The 15797-nt window shown below is 41.3% G+C and overlaps 1 protein-coding gene across 1 annotated transcript; it reads right to left on the reverse strand.

Annotated features, from left to right (window-relative positions):
* Positions 1-10787: 10787 nt before the first annotated feature.
* LOC122113732 (uncharacterized protein C4orf19-like) lies at positions 10788-11983 on the reverse strand. The gene is made up of 2 exons (XM_042686807.1): positions 11421-11983; positions 10788-11192 (listed from the first exon to the last, which is right to left on the reverse strand). Exons 1-2 carry the CDS (start codon positions 11865-11867, stop codon positions 10788-10790), a joined length of 852 nt encoding a protein of 283 aa, XP_042542741.1. The 5' UTR covers positions 11868-11983.
* Positions 11984-15797: the final 3814 nt, after the last annotated feature.

The following is a 15797-nucleotide window of genomic DNA, read 5'->3' on the forward strand; positions in this document are numbered from 1 at the left end:
GCTCAGTGGTAGAGCGCTTGCCTTGCATGCCTGAGGCCCTGGGTTCGATTCCTCAGCACGCATAAGCAAAAAAAAAAAAAAAAAAAGCCGGAAGTGGCGCTGTGGCTCAAGTGGTAGAGCGCTAGCCTTGAGCTGAAGAGTTGAGGGACAGCGCCCAGGCCCAGAGTTCAGATCCCATGACCGGACCCAAAAAAACAAAAAAACAAACAAACTAAAGGATAGCTATGCATTTCACATATGAAATAAAAGATGGTGCAAGAAAATGTTTGCCACATGCCTGGCTGCCACCAGACCTGGGTACTGTGTATGCTTTACCTTGCCATTTTCCCCACAATAGCAAGAGATAGATGTTAACCTCATTTAGCACAAAAGAGACTGTAATTAACAGAGATGAAATTACAGGCTCTCAATCAAAGGGCTCCAAATCTTGATATAGTCAGGATTTGAACTCAGACACATCTGTTACTAAATGCTATGATTTTTTTCCTTAGTGTTTTATACTGAAATTACATAGCCAGAATTTGAACTCAGGCAAATCTGTTACTAGAATGCTATGCTTAAAAATAAAATAATATAAAGAAAAACAGAAAGGAAAAGGAAGGAAGGAAGGAAGGAAGGAAAAGGAAAAGGAAAAGTGGGGTTGCCTGGGACTACAAGTACCTCACTGTGAAGGTCAAAGGTGACCGGTTGCCAGGACTACAATCCATGGAGGTATCGCTCCAACAGAGGTCTTGCATTGGCTGCATGTAATAGAAACCTACTCACAGTAGCTCAAACAGAACCTGGAGAATGGTTTTTTAAGGAGACAGGTCTTACGGAAGAGTTAAAAACACCTGCTCAGATTTATGATTTAAAAATCTGTGTATAATGTAACTGAAGTATGGGTAAGTAGTGGTCTGAGTTATAGAAATTAGATGAGGCTACATATTAAATCAGGAAAATAAGGCCTTGAAAGTAAGGGCCTAATTCACAGTTCACTCCCCAAAAATGATTCCACAAGTAAGCTGCTCTTTTCTAGCAGCTTATTTCTCTAGTCCACAGGGGTTTTTTGCTTTTTTGTTTTTTGTTTTGTTTTTGTCGGTTGTGGGACTTGAAGTCTGGGCTTGGGTGCTGTCCCTCAGCTCTTCAGCTCAAGGTGAGTGCTCTACCACTTGAGCCACAGCGCCACTTCCAACACACACTGGGTTTTTTTTTTAAAGCTATAGTTTGCACTCATTAATGAAATAAAGTAGAGCTAGACGGACCTTCCCCCTCACCCCCTCGCCCCCCATGTCTGAATAGAATACAGTAGACCACAGACATCACATAGTAGGATTGAGTGCTTTTTAGCAAAACTCTTGTTTTAGGGGTGGGAGGTGGGATTTTTAGGTCATTCTGTAAAGTTTTTTTTTCTCTCATTTTGAGTCATACAAAGTTAAAAGTTTAGAAAACCCAGATTAAATCCATGTACTCTCTATCACACATGAAGTAGTCAAGGTCCAGAGAAGTAAAATGGTCATCCAAGAGAGCCTGGTTAACACAATGGCTGTCATCTCTCTAAATTCCAGCTGTCTCCACCCCAAAGCAAACCTAAATCTGAAGACAATCTCTTTAGTGTCTCTTGTTTGCTCTGAGAAAGGCTTTGGCACAAGGTATGTAAGCACCATGAAAGAGCAGTTAGCTTGTTGATTGGGTTGTGCCCATGGAGTCTTGTGACGGAAGGTGTGCCAACTGCTATCTGGCCCTCCACATCTCACTTATTAGTCCTCAGGGGATCGGTTCTGTGTTCTGGAGAGATGTAGGTTTGGGCCCACAAAGACCCTTGATCTTGGCAGCAATGATGTGATTGTGATCAGGTATGAAGAAGGACTATGAGAAGGTTTAGATGTGATGGTTGTTTTAGCATGCCCTCATTTCAGGTCCTCAGCCCCTCCCTCAAAGCCAGTTGATTTGGCCAGATCTAACTGCAGCTGGCCTTCAGCCCTGGCCGTTCCTCCCACTTTACTTCCCACAACCGTGTTTTACCGCTAACCCCTAGCTGTATCAGGGGAATGCTACCTAACTGTAACTGTTACAATCAGAAAACCCCACCCCAGCTCTGTGCCATCTTGAGCATTCAGCTGCACATGCACACAGAGGACTTCACGTCTTCTCGACCCTAAGCCCCCACATATAAATTTAACCCTGAACAAAGGACTGACACCATTTCTCCCTCTCCCATGGGATAGATGGCCTTGTCAGCCTTGGCTGGCAGTAAACTGCTTTTCCTATATGTAGCTGTGTGTCCGTGTGTTTTTCTGGGCTGGAACCTACAATGGTGAATGTTGGTTCCATCTGTGTCCTTGGATGGTTGTTTAACCTTTATAATCTCATGATTGTGTGTGTGTGTGGGGGGGGGGATGTGGGTGGGTGGGTGTGAAATGATAGTAGCTCCAAACACACAGGATTGTTGTAGATATGAAAAGAGATAAAGCACTAAGCATGGCTCTTGGCATAAAATATGTAGAGTTTTAGTTAAAAGACACCCTCCCCCCCCCCCCCCGCCCTCTCACACATACATTGGCTAGTGCTCTACCAACTGAGCCATGCCTCCAACCTAAGAGTGTCAGAGTGGCCGTGGCCTCCCACACTTCAGCCATCAGTCACCAGGAGAACCATTGTCTAAGAAGTAATTTATAACTTTCTTTTTTTTTTTCTTTTTTTTTTTTGTTTTTTGTTTTTGGGTCCGGTAGTGGGCCTGAACTCTGGGCCTGGGCGCTGTCCCTCAGCTCTTCAGCTCAAGGCTAGTGCTCTACCACCTGAGCCACAGCGCCACTTCCGGCTTTTTTCTTTTTGCTTATGTGGTGCTGGGGAATCGAACCCAGGGCCTCAAGCATGCAAAGCAAGCGCTCTACCACTGAGCCACCTTCCCAGCCCCATCTTTCTTGCAATTCCTTCATCCTAGCATCATCAGGGAAGAACTTTTAATCATTGATGTTTATCTAAGTTCAACTAATATCAGGAAAGAAAGCTGTATGTTCTCAGGATCCTCTAATGTACTAAGAGTTTGTACCCCTAAGTTACCACCCGTATGTTTATTGATCCCTATTTGAATTTTATAGTGTTTCTACAGTCACTGGGTAATTGGAAGCTTTCTTTATTCTTTATCCCAGTCTTTCAGGCTGAGATTACCTCTTATTCGTGGAAGAGATCCTACTTACTCCCTTAGTTAAATCCAGGATTTGTCAAGTGTGGAAAGATTTGGACCCTAAAGTAATTCTTATCACACTGGGGGGTCATGGGGATCACAAACATATCCTGAGCCATACATAAGAACCTGGCTTTTTAGTTTTTGGGGGGTCCAGTCGTGGGCCTGAACTCTGGGCCTGGGCGCTGTCCCTCAGCTCTTCAGCTCAAGGCTAGTGCTCTACCACTGAGCCACCTTCCCAGCCCTGGCTTGTTTTTTAGTTGTGCAAAGGGTTGTCATTTCACAAAGGAGTTTATGAATACAGTATATCTTGATCAATGACACCTCTTTCAACATTCTCACCCATCGCTCTTCTACATACCTCTTCCTTTACTCTTCTTAATTTTGTAGGATATACATTGGATTCTTGACTGCATTCTTCCATTCTTCCCCTCTTCATTTGTCTACCATTTTCCCCTTTTGACAAGCATTCCAAGTGATTCTGATTCATATTCAAGTTCTGAACCAAATGCTCCTGGGATCATTTTTTGCTAATGTAACTCATAAAGCTACCCCAAATCCTTACTAATCTAATGTCTCTTTAACTCTCCCATTTCTTAAATCAATAGGCCTCCTCATCTAGAAATGCAATTTTAAGAAATACATTTCTAGACCTTCAATTTCCCCAAGTACTCTTTCCCAAAGTTGGTGAACCTAAGAATGCCTACCAGAAAAGACTCTAGGAGTTCCCCAAGAATATTTGTTCTTTTTGTTGTGTTGGTGGTGGTGGTGGTCATGGGGCTTGAACTCAGGGCCTACGCCCTATCCCTGAGTGTTTTTGCTCAAGTCTAACACTATACCTCTTTGAGCCACAACACCACCTCTAGTTTTCTGGTGGTTAATTGGAGATAAGAGTCTCAGGGACTTTTCTGCCCCTGCTGGCTTTGAATCACCATCCTCAACCTCTTGAGCAGCTAGGCTTACAGGTGTGAGCCACCAGCGCCCAGCAATACTTCCTCTTTTACTATTGCTATCTCTATCTTCATACAGATGATCTCTTCATCAATTAATTAGTGGATATTAATTCTTTACATTGCCCTTCCAAGGCTCTAATGAAATCTCTGTAGTGGTGAAGACAAGAGCGATCAGAAACTTTGATGCCCTACAGAACTCACATGATTAACTAATCCTTTTGCAAATCAGGTGGTGTAGAATCCTTTACTTGTTCCAAAATAGAAGGACACTAAGGACTCTTGACTACAGTTAGTGGCTCGTAATAAAAATGAGTAATTTTTATAAACTATGCTATTCAGCCAGGCATGAAAACATATACCAAAATATCAGGAGGCTGAAACAGGAGGATCAAGAATTCTAGGCCAGCTTGTACTGCATAGTAAGTCAGGATCAGCTTGGACAGAAAATAAGATTCTGTCCCAAGTAAATAAGCCTATCATTCAAAGAATGACATACATTGCTATTTAAAAAAAACTGTTTCTAAGCCGGGCGCTGGTGGCTCACGCCTGTAATCCTAGCTACTCAGGAGGCTGAGATCTGAGGATCGCAGTTCAATGCCAGCCCGGGCAGGAAAGACCGTGAGACTCCTATCTCCAATAAACCACCAGAAAACCGGAAGTGGTGCTGTAGCTCAAGTGGTAGAGCGCTTGCCTTGAGCTGAAGAGCTGAGGGACAGCGACCAGGCCCAGAGTTCAAGCCCCACGACCGACAAAAAAAAACAAAACAAAACTGTTTCTAGTTTTATTCAGCTAACTTATATGAACAATATTCCTTAGTCTTTTGCTACAAAAATGAAACATAGAAGTGGAATGAATATGAATTCTATCTCATGGAAACATTCTAACCACAATCCATATGAATCCTAAGATTCATGAACAATTTGAAAAAGAGACAATTTCAATGAATTTTTATCTTTTATGTTTAATAATTATCAAAATCCTTAACATTCTGTGTTTCAGTAACATGTGCTGATAGTGGAGATTACGTCTCATTTTAGCAGAAAACCATCCCCCCCCCCCAAAAAAAATCTGGAATAGATAAGAACGCATCTTCAAGTGGAGGAAGGATGCATTAAAATGACCTTCACCATAGAAGGGGAAAATAAAGGGCACAGAGATGAAGAGTGGGAAAAAGCAAGGTAGAAGTGAACAGTCGTCTATACCTATAAGCTCTGGGGGAGGCATTTGCTAAGGTAACTTGCTGATGGAGCTCCATCTCTGCTCTCAATGCCTTTATTTTCCCTTGGGAGAAAGAAGCAAATAATAAAATAAGGAGTGAAGGAAACACTGTCTTGACTTTCAGAGAAGGAAAAGCCTCTGAGAACTACAAACTCCACCTGACATTCCTCTCCTAGCTGCTTCACAGATGAACTAAAAGCAATAATCAAATACTTGTTTCAAGAATGATTAGAAATCTACCTGGATTCTTTGTGACCAAGGCCAGTAAAGCACTTTTTTTCATCTTATTTACAGTCATTATGATAATAAGGGAGATAATATCACGTACATACTATACTTTTATTTCAGAAATGGTAGTTCCTAGCATAATAAAATATCTCTGATAGTCAGTCAATGAAGGAAACAACCTCTTTAATCTGTGGAAATCTAAAGCAGAAAATAGTAATACTTGTGTGAGACTGAAAAGCTAATCAGAGAACAAGGAAATAAATCAGCACTCAGCCAAAGCTACCCAAAGGTGGGTCATCAAGATTAGTGGAACTCGTGAGAGGGAAAGACAGCTGACAGACAGTGGAACACAGTGGGTTTGCCAATGGGAACTAAAGATCAAAATCGGAGGGCTTGAACTATTATGTAACTAGCCCTTGGCTAAAAGCTGAATCAAACCTTTCAGCTTCTAAAGTTCATGTTCTTAGCTATTGTGCTTACCATATGTTATTTAACTAAACCAGATAAGCAGCAATAAGCCGATGCTCAAAAAGAAATCTTGGTCATTGTCCAAAAATAAATGTACTCATTACCTAATTTATGAAACAGTAATCCCTCTGTATGACACCTTAATAATAACAAATAAATTATTTTATAAAAGGATATCCTGGTTCAAAGATGGTGCTCCCAATGAAAGGATAATTTGCTTATTGTCTAATTGTGGCAAAGATGGCTGTGAGAGGAAATGGAAATGCATTTAGCCAAAAGTTAGTTGTCAAGCTGTTGGCTAGTATCAGAAAAATAGTGCTAATGATAAAAAGCAAGCTGAGACTGGTGGCTCAAGCCTAAAATTCTAGGTAATTAGGAGGCAGAAATCAGGAGATTAAAGTTCAAAGCCAACCTGGACATAAAAGTTGACAAGACTCCATTTCAATGTATGGCGGAGTGCAGTGGTGTATGCTTGTTACCTCGGATCTGGTGCACAATAGTTGGATGCAGTGGCAAATGCCTATTATCCCCAGCAACTCTGGGAGCACAAGTAGAAGAATCACAGACCAGGCCATCCTAAGCATAAAGAGAGACCTTGTCTAGAAAACAACCAATGCAACAAAGCGTTGGAGACATGGCTCTCAAGTAGTAGACCACTGCCTGCATGCAACCCTGAGCTTAAACTCCAGTACTACTAAATAAAAGAAAAAAGATAAAAGTCAATAGTTTGCTCAAATGAACACAGCCATTATGGGGATCAGTGTGTAGGTTCTTGAAAAAACTAAAAATAGAATTGGAATCTAGTTGTGCTATATTACTCCTGAGTATATACCCAAAGGAATCACAACCAGTAGTCAAGTCATAGAATCAGCCGATGAGCCCAAGAGCAGAATGGATAAAGAAAATGTGGTTACACATGGGTAATGGAAGAAAGAATGAAATTATGTCATTTTCAGGAAAATATGTGGAACTGGAACTCATCACATTAAATTAAATAAGACAAATTCAGAAAGGAAAGCCATGCATATTTTCTCTCATGTGGAATCTAAAACAACAAACAAAAAAGACCATAAAAATAGAAGAGGAACTACGAGGGAAAGTAGGAGATCAGGAGGAGGAGGGGAGTAAATAACCATAATTGGGGGAGGGTGAATATAATTCAAGTACATCATCTACTTATATAAAACCCATTCATACATACGGCAGATATAAAACCCATTGTCTTTTACAATTAATATATGTTAAAAAGAGTATGATTTAACAAAAGAGAAACATTGCTGGTGCTGGTGGCTTATACCTTTAATCCTAGCTACTCAGGAGGCTGAGATCTGAGGATCACAGTTTGAAGCCAACACAGGCAGGTAAAGTCTGCGATACTTTTCTCTCCTTAACTACCAAAAAAGCAGGGAGTAAAGATATGACTCAAGTGGTAGAGTCTTGAGCATAAAAGCTCAGGGAAAGTACCCAGAATACACACACACACACACACACACACACACACACACACACACACACACACACACAGAGAGAGAGAGAGAGAGAGAGAGAAACACTGTCTAATTATAAAAGTCAGTGTAAAAAATATCTCTTCAAGATATTTGTCTTGCAGACTTGAAGAGACTTCTCATTGAACAGGAAGTTAGACATCTCGAGTTTTAAGATAACTTCCAACTCTGAAATTCTAATATTTACTCATCTTTTCTGAGAATATCACCCTCAACCCAGCTTCCCTACTGTGTGTTGTTGATATAATACCTCTTCAGTCATTTCCCAAATGAGAAAGGGGTTGTAAAGGCATTGTAGATATTATGTAAAAATTCTCTAAATGTTGCTTGTTCCTTAGCTAAACAGAGCTCTCTCCCATCTCCTTCTTTATTTATATATCCAAAGGGGAAGCCTCAGCCAAACTCCTGATTCCTGCATTTCCTACTTCTGAGTCATCTGTCATCTCAGCCCTCAAGACCAGCTTCTTGTCTTCAGTCAGTCTGTAGGAGCTAGCAAAAGTTCACTCACAATATACTACTTTAAATCCCGTTTTTTTAAAAAAAACAACTTTATCTCCACCACCCAAAGACCCAAGAGCTTGAAAAATAATATGCATTATGACAGGATTACATTGTCTTAAATGCATATAGCAACAAGGCAAAATAAGTATAGATAAATAATGTAAAGTAGGAGGTAAATGCATGCTTCTGACACTGATTGCCAAAGACAAGTCAAAATTTGGTTCTAAGAAAACTGGTGTGAATAAAAAAAGGCAACTGGTTTGTCTTAGGTCAAATCCTTCAGTAAGTGTGTCAGATATGATTCTCTTCATTGTTTAGGGGTTCTAGGTACTACCTGATCCCTTAGGAGAATATATTCTTGTTCATATGGCTCCTTCCCCAGACTTCTCAGGCCCAGAGTTCAAGCCCCATGACCCAACCCCCCCAAAAATTGTATGAAATAAAAGCAAGTATTTATTCCTTTATACATATCTACCTATGGTGTTAATTTGTTATTATCTGTGATTATTAGACAGTTTCTGGCCCTTTCAATATCACCATCATCTGTTTTAAATCTTAGTTTTGTAGACTATAGAGAACCATATGCAACTAATTTATCCAGCTTGTACTGCACCAGACATGTATGCATGAATGAACTTGTATGTATGTATATGCGTGTATGTGTGTGTATATTCTGAAGAACATAATAAATACACCCAACTAGTGACTATTTAGAAACATTATCTAGATTCTAATTGTTTCTCTTCCTAATCTGAAAGAGACCAGAGTAGAGAAAAAAAATCAGCAAGTAAAATTTCTACTGCAGGGGCTGGGAGGGTGGCTCAGTGGTAGAGTGCTTGCCTTGCATGCATGAAGCCCTAGGTTCGATTCCTCAGCACCACATAAGCAGAAAAAGCCAAAAGTGGTACTGTGGCTCAAGTGGTAGAGCACCAGCCTTGAGCTGAAGAGCTGAGGGACAGTGCCCAGACCCAGAGTTCAAGCCCCACAACTGACCAAAAAGAAAAAAGAAAAGAAAATTTTACTGAAGATATTTGAAAAAGCACTGAATAAGATGATATTATCTAGTGATTTTATGTATCTATCTCCTTGCTGCTTTACAGCCCCTGGTTGGAAGATAATTTTAGCTGTATTTTTGTCTTTTCTCTCTCTCTCTCTCTCTCTCTCTCTCTTGATACTGGGGATCAAACCCAGGATATTGTGCTTGCTAGGCAAGCTCTTTGCCATTGAGCTGCATCCCAGCCCCAGGGATAACTTTTTAGTACTTAGTTTATAATACTGTTAAGTTCTAAATTCATAGCCTTACAGTGTTCCAGTGTTGGCCTCATCAGTTATTATCCCTGTAACCCTGGGCATGTCACTCTACCTCTATCTGCAGTTAGCACCAACAAAAACTAGGAACATCAACAATGGCACTTTGGTTGTATTGTAAAAATTGAATCATACAGTGCATGCAAAATAATATGATCTCTGGGAAATAATGTTTTATCAGTGCAAAACATCATTACTTCTTTTTTTTCCTTTTAATCAGAATCAGACATTTAATGGCATAAAACACTCCATATATGGCTTTGCTGTTCCCGAAACTCACGAACTTAAGACCGAAATATGACACGAGAAGTTTTTAACAATGACTTTTGGCCAGCCCCCCCAAATCCCAAAGGAGATTAAAAAGTAATAACGTAAAAAAGTTAAGGTCAAGGTGTTTTCATACCTCAGCTAATGACTAACCATTTGTTTACTGGTCACTTTCTCATTCCACTCTGAAGGCCACTGAGCTTGGCTCCCTGTCCAACAAGTCGTTAGTTATTAGTTCCCTGGGTGATTGTTCCTGACAGTATGAAGCCATACGGGGTGGGGGGGGGCACATAATAGGCACTTTAAAAAAGGGTGTAGTTCTTTTTTTTTTTTTTCTAGGTAGGGTAAAAAGTTTGGCTCTCAAAAGCAAGGTATAGACTTTATAGTCAAGCCAGGAGCTAGAGGCTCATGCTTAATCCTAGGGGCTGAGATCAGATTTGAAGCCAGCCAGGGAAGAAAAGTTTGTGAGATGCTTAGCTCCAAATAACCAGCAAAAAGCCGGAAGTGGAAGCATGGTCCAAGTGATAGAGTGCCAGCCTTGAGCAGAAAAAAAATCTAAGCAAGAGCTCTATGCCCTGAGTTCAAGCCCCAGTACTGGCACACTTACACATGTGTGCGTGCACGCATGTGCATGCACACGTGCACACGTGCACACACACACACACACACACACACACCACACACACACACCTCAACCAGAAGAATTTTACAGTCAAACAGAATGCTCTGTGATATGTGCTTTGGGATTAGATGTTGGGATTGCAGAATAGCCTTCTGGACATCTGGATCAAATATTCTGGATCCCATTGAGAGCTGGGAAGCAGGCTGCTAAAATTCTGCAATTGCCACGGACCTAGACGCCGTGGTCTGCTCTAAGTTTTATTCTAGTGTCCTGAGTGACAGCCCATCATCGCAGAGTGATGCTCTGCATCTTTAGCAAGCAGCATGGCACAGGACTGACAGTCAGGGCAGATGCGATGTAAACAACAGGCCAGGGGGCATTGGGCACGCTAGCAGAATGATCACCTGCTCCTTACAAGAGGGCAGTGCACCTGCACTTGCTCAGCCTGGCACTAGCGTATAGCCTGCACCCAATCCCCTCCACTAGTCTTCCTCATCTGTTTCTTCTCCTGCTTCTAAGGCTGCCAGTGCTTCAGCCACAGCCATGTCCTCCTATTCCACCTCCACATCCGTGTCTCCTTCTGCTCTGTGAGAGCCCTCTTCTTTCATTCTGGAATCATCCCCAGGCATGGCATGAAGAGGATCATTCTCTTCGAAGTAGACGTTCAGAACTTCTGTGGTCATGGCCTCGTTTAGTGAATCCCAGCTCCTTTTCCTGGGGAAGGACAGATTCAAACCATGATCGTCGGCCCTGGGGTGAATTTCTCCCAGGGGCTTATCTTCCGGGTGGTTCTGGAAAAGATAGTCCTTCTCTTCATGATCCCCATCATCTGTAGCAGGATCCCAAAGCTGAGGGTAATCCGGGGCTGGTATCTGCAGGATATGATCTGGTATGTCCAAGGCACTACTGTCTACCTCTGAGGTGACTCTGTTTTCTCCATTTTGGATGCCTTGGGTCTCTTCTTTTTTTTTTTTTTTTTGTTTTGTTTTTGGGTCCAGTCATGGGGCCTGAACTCTGGGCCTGGGCACTGTCCCTCAGCTCTTCAGCTCAAGGCTAGCACTCTACCACTTGAGCCACAGCGCCACTTCCAGCTTTTTTCTTTTTGCTTATGTGGTGCTGAGGAATCGAACCCAGGGCCTCAGGCATGCAAGGCAAGCGCTCTACCACTGAGCCAACTTCCCAGCCCCTCCTTGGGTCTCTTCTGAGGCAGGTAGCACACAGTCCTGTTTCCTGTTGTCCTCTCCTTCAAGGAAGGGTTGGGTCGGGTGGCTGCTGTCTGCAGTGCTGGCCCAGGAGCCACTGTCCCCCTGCTGGGGTTTTGGACTCCTGGATTGCAGAGTGGGGCTGATGCCATTGATTGTGACACAGTGTTTTCCTCCAGTCTCCTCCTGTGGAAGTGGTCCTTGGTGAGGTAGACCAGTTGTCCTACCTCTGCTCTCGGTCCTTCCTAAACCTTTATCAGGAAGGACATTTTTGTGCACCAGGACCTCACTGCTTAGGTTGCCTTTCAACTTCACAGTGTCGTCTTCTTCCAACTTGCAGCCGCTTACTTCATTGACATAGCCAGGGGAGGGCAATTGGACTGGATCAAAGAGATAGCTTTGTATCATTTTACAGCACCTGCACCCCATCTGGATGATTTCTTGTCACCATCTGTTGGGGAGATTGCCCATTGGGTTGCTCTTACATTTTAACTTCTCTTCCTGGGGCGGGATGGCAGCAGAGACGGCTTCGGGGACGTAGCACCCATGGCATCAAGGAGCTCGGGCCACATCATTACTTCTTATTGCTAGTGATCATTTTATTCATTTCACAGTATTCAGGAATATGGAAAATAGTATCTCTTTTTCTCATTTTTCATTGTTCAGCTTCCAAGAAAACAGACATTGGCATCCCAAAGGCTCCAGGAACAGATGAAGTGAACCTTACCTGCAAAGCTACTAGTTATCCTCTGGCAGAAGTATCCTGGCCAAATATTAGTGTTTCTGCCAACACTAGCTGCAGCAGGACCCTAGAAAGACTCTACCAAGTCTCCAATGTTCTGCATCTAAAGCCACAGCCTGGCATAAATATCAGTTGCATGTTCTGGAATTCTAATGTGAAAGAACTTATTTCAGTCATCATTGACCCTCAAGGCAAGCACTGCCCCCACTTCCTAGCTCTATCAATCATTTGAGGAAGGTATATTCAAGATACGGATGATGAAGGTTTGGTAATAATTTAGAGGGATCACAAGAATAGTGCAGGACATGAAGCTTCAATATTCAGGAAGCAATTACCACTGTTGGAGAGTCTACTGGAACCATGAGAAAGTAGCTGTGGGGACAGCACCACTTGGGAGCTGTGACCTTCAGAAGAGGGAAAGCTGCTACCTGCAACAGCTCTGAAGCGTGGGAGAGGGGTAAGTTATACCAATCTCAGTCTCCTCTCACTCTTCAATCTCCTCTGGTGCCTTGTAGTTTGATGTACCCAGTAAGAAGTCAGAGAACAAGGAACCCACTAATGTCATACATAGAGATCAATGGCCCAGGCTCAGAGTAGAGTGTTGCAGCATGGAAAGTGGACCTGGAAAATATTCACTGCAACCACTCATCACTCTGACTCATTTATAATGCTATAAGTGAGTAGGTTGAGTGTTACTTTGCTGGTTTTGCTTCCAGTCATCTGGTTACAGAGTATTTCCGAGAAATTTTGTCTCCTACAAAATCCTTCACAGCTTTGACTCTATGCTAGATATTTTTTAAGTGAATTGCATACTTTTCAACTTTATACACCATCAAATTTTCAAATAATTTAGAGAGGTTACAAACTTCTGTTGCAATGCAAGAACACCTTTTTGTCAATTAAAATCAACTATCATATAGAAAAATATGCATTTCATAAGAGACAGGGAATTTTACCACCAAACATATAATTTCTGGTTGCTTCTATATTGAATTTTATATTTCTGGTTGCTTTCACAATGTATTGGAAGACAACACAAAATTTTTTATGCTTACCTATATAAGTATTTCAGAAATCTGAAATCTATTTCATTGGCCTCAAATCAAGGTGTTGATAGTATTACATATGCTCTAGGGCATATTCTACTTTTTAAATATATTTTTGTTATTATTAAGGTGCTGTGCAGAGGGATTATCATTTCATAAGTCAAGTAATGAGCAATTTCGTTTTTTGAACAGTGTCACTACCGCTCCTTTGCTTTCCTCCAATTTCCCCCTCCCATCCCTGCTCACAAGTTACATAGGTCATTTCCCACAAAATATGTACTGAATAGGGATATTCCATTGTATTGCCTTTTCTAGTTCTAGAGGTCATCTGAATTCCTTGTCTGCTGACCTCACATTATTCAGTTCTCTGCTTCTGTCATCATCTCTTTTTTCTAACTCTCTTACCTTTCTTTTGTACCATTTAAGTACCCTTGTGATTTCATTAGCTACACCATTCTCAATCATCAGGATAATCTCATCTCAAAGTCTTTAATATAATCCATCTATAAAATGTCTCCTTGGGGTGAGCTATTATTCTGATGAGCCTTCCAAGACAGAATATAGGATAAAGTATATTTTTTAGTACTGATTAAATTTGACTTCATAGGAAAATCACTATATTGTCATTATGTTTATCTTAATTAGGTAAGACAGAGCCTAATGATAAGAATTTGTGATGCACAGATATTTAGATGGTAACCCCAGCGAAGTGAGAGCTTTAGAAGAGTAAGACAGCAAAGAAAGAAAGAAAATCTATAACTATTATATTGGTGTAGATAGATTGGATATGGGCCACCAAATATTCCTGATTCATAGGACATCCCAGATTCAGAGGACATTAGATATGCACCGATTTTAGACCCAACTGGGGATGAAATAATGAATTAGATAAGATAATCCTTCAACATTCTCTCCCTTCCCCTCATGTTTTTTGGTCAGTACTGAGCCTTGAACTAAGAGCCTGGGCCCTGCCCCTGAGCTTTTGTGCTTAAGGCTAGTGTTCTACAACTTGAACTACAACTCCACTTGCAGCTTTTTGGTGATTATCCGGAGATAAAAGTCTCACAAAGTTTCCTGCCTGGATTGAATTTGATCTACTCATGAAGAACTAAGATTGCAGATGTGAGCGACTGGTATCTGGTTTCTACCTCTCTTCTCTTAAATTACAATTAAGATCATCATACTTTCCAGGCATTGGTGGCTCAGGCCTACCTCTAATCCTAGTTACTTAGAAGGTTGAGATCTGAGGATCATAGTTTAAAGCCAGCCCAGACAGGAAAGTCCATGAAACTCCTATCTCCAATTAACCACCAAAAAGAGATGGAAGTGAAACTGTGGCTCAAGTGCTAGAGTATTAGCTTGAACAACAACAACAACAACAAAAGCTCAAAAAAGCCCAGGCCCTGAAGTTCAAGCCCCACAACTGACCCAAAAAAAAAAGATCATCATCATCAGACTTTCTTCCTGAGAAATGAGCTATAATTAATTCAGACTAAAGCTGGAAGTCCAAATATTAAGCAATTCAGGGAATTTAATTTTTTCCCCAGGATTATTATTTGTCTGTCTTTGATTGTTTGTATTTCCTGCCTGCGTAAGTGTTGGTGAGGGCGTTGGGTTAAATGTGGTTTTCTAAAAGAACACTTAAATAAGGACCTCTGTAGAAAAATAGGCCCCTGTATATGAGGGATATGGGAATAACTAGAGTCTACCTTTTGTAGCTGATTAGATCGGTGTTTAGATTTTTCTTTTGTTTTGATTTGTGTTTTTTTTTTTCTACCTGGTAGAAAAGTATGAAGGCAACCTGACCATCTGTATATAAGCCTTTATACTTTGAGGAGTTAAGAATGAAGGAAAATAGTTGTTCTTTCAACAAAAGACAACATGGCTGATTTAAGTTAACAGTTGAGCGAGTGGTCTTTAGAGATCTGCTTTAGAGCAGAGGGTCTCCCAGAGTATCACATATGAATGCAACCAGTAGGGAGATGGAGAAACATTTGTACATTTAGAGGTTCTAAAGACAGTGTTATGCATCCTTCCCAGCTCTGTACTTACCCTTCGATTCTGCAGCTTGATCTGCTCTCTGCTCTTTTCTAGATCCCTTTCTCACCATATGCTCTGAACTTGCTCGCAACTTTCCCACTTCCTTCTTTGTGCTATTTCATCCACATATCATTATTCAATATCTCTTCCAACCCCAAATTCACCCTCTCTCCAAGACAGTGAATGTAATTCTAGATTCCAAGGAAGTCTTCCTCCCCCACCCCACCCCAATCTGGTGTCTTAAGACCTTTTGCTTAAACCATTTGCTTGTATACTTCTATGATTGCGTATTTTTTCTCTTATTGCTACTTTATTTTTCATATGTTTTCAAGGTTCATGTGATTCTTTTTTTATATTTTTATTGTAAAGATACTGTAGAGAAGGGCTAAGTTACATGAGTAAGGTAATGAGTACATTTCCTATCGAGCATTGTTACCCCATCATGTGATTCTTGTTTATATCCAGACCAAAGAAAAAGCCCATAACTGCTCAGTAAAAGTCGGATTGCTGGGCTGAAGACTTTGTCTTGAA

Source organism: Dipodomys spectabilis, unplaced genomic scaffold, assembly GCF_019054845.1.
Source record: "Dipodomys spectabilis isolate Male_0828 unplaced genomic scaffold, ASM1905484v1 ptg000098l, whole genome shotgun sequence".
Classification (NCBI taxonomy): Eukaryota; Metazoa; Chordata; class Mammalia; order Rodentia; family Heteromyidae; genus Dipodomys; species Dipodomys spectabilis.

Excerpts from the sequence above, each read along its gene's own strand:
- LOC122113732 (XM_042686807.1), bottom strand. The coding sequence starts at position 11,867 with ATGGGGTGCAGGTGCTGTAAAATGATACAAAGCTATCTCTTTGATCCA. Across the intron at positions 11,193-11,420 it reads CAGAAGAGACCCAAGGAGGG|ACCCAAGGCATCCAAAATGG; the intron begins GCTGGGAAGTTG and ends AAAAAAGAAGAG.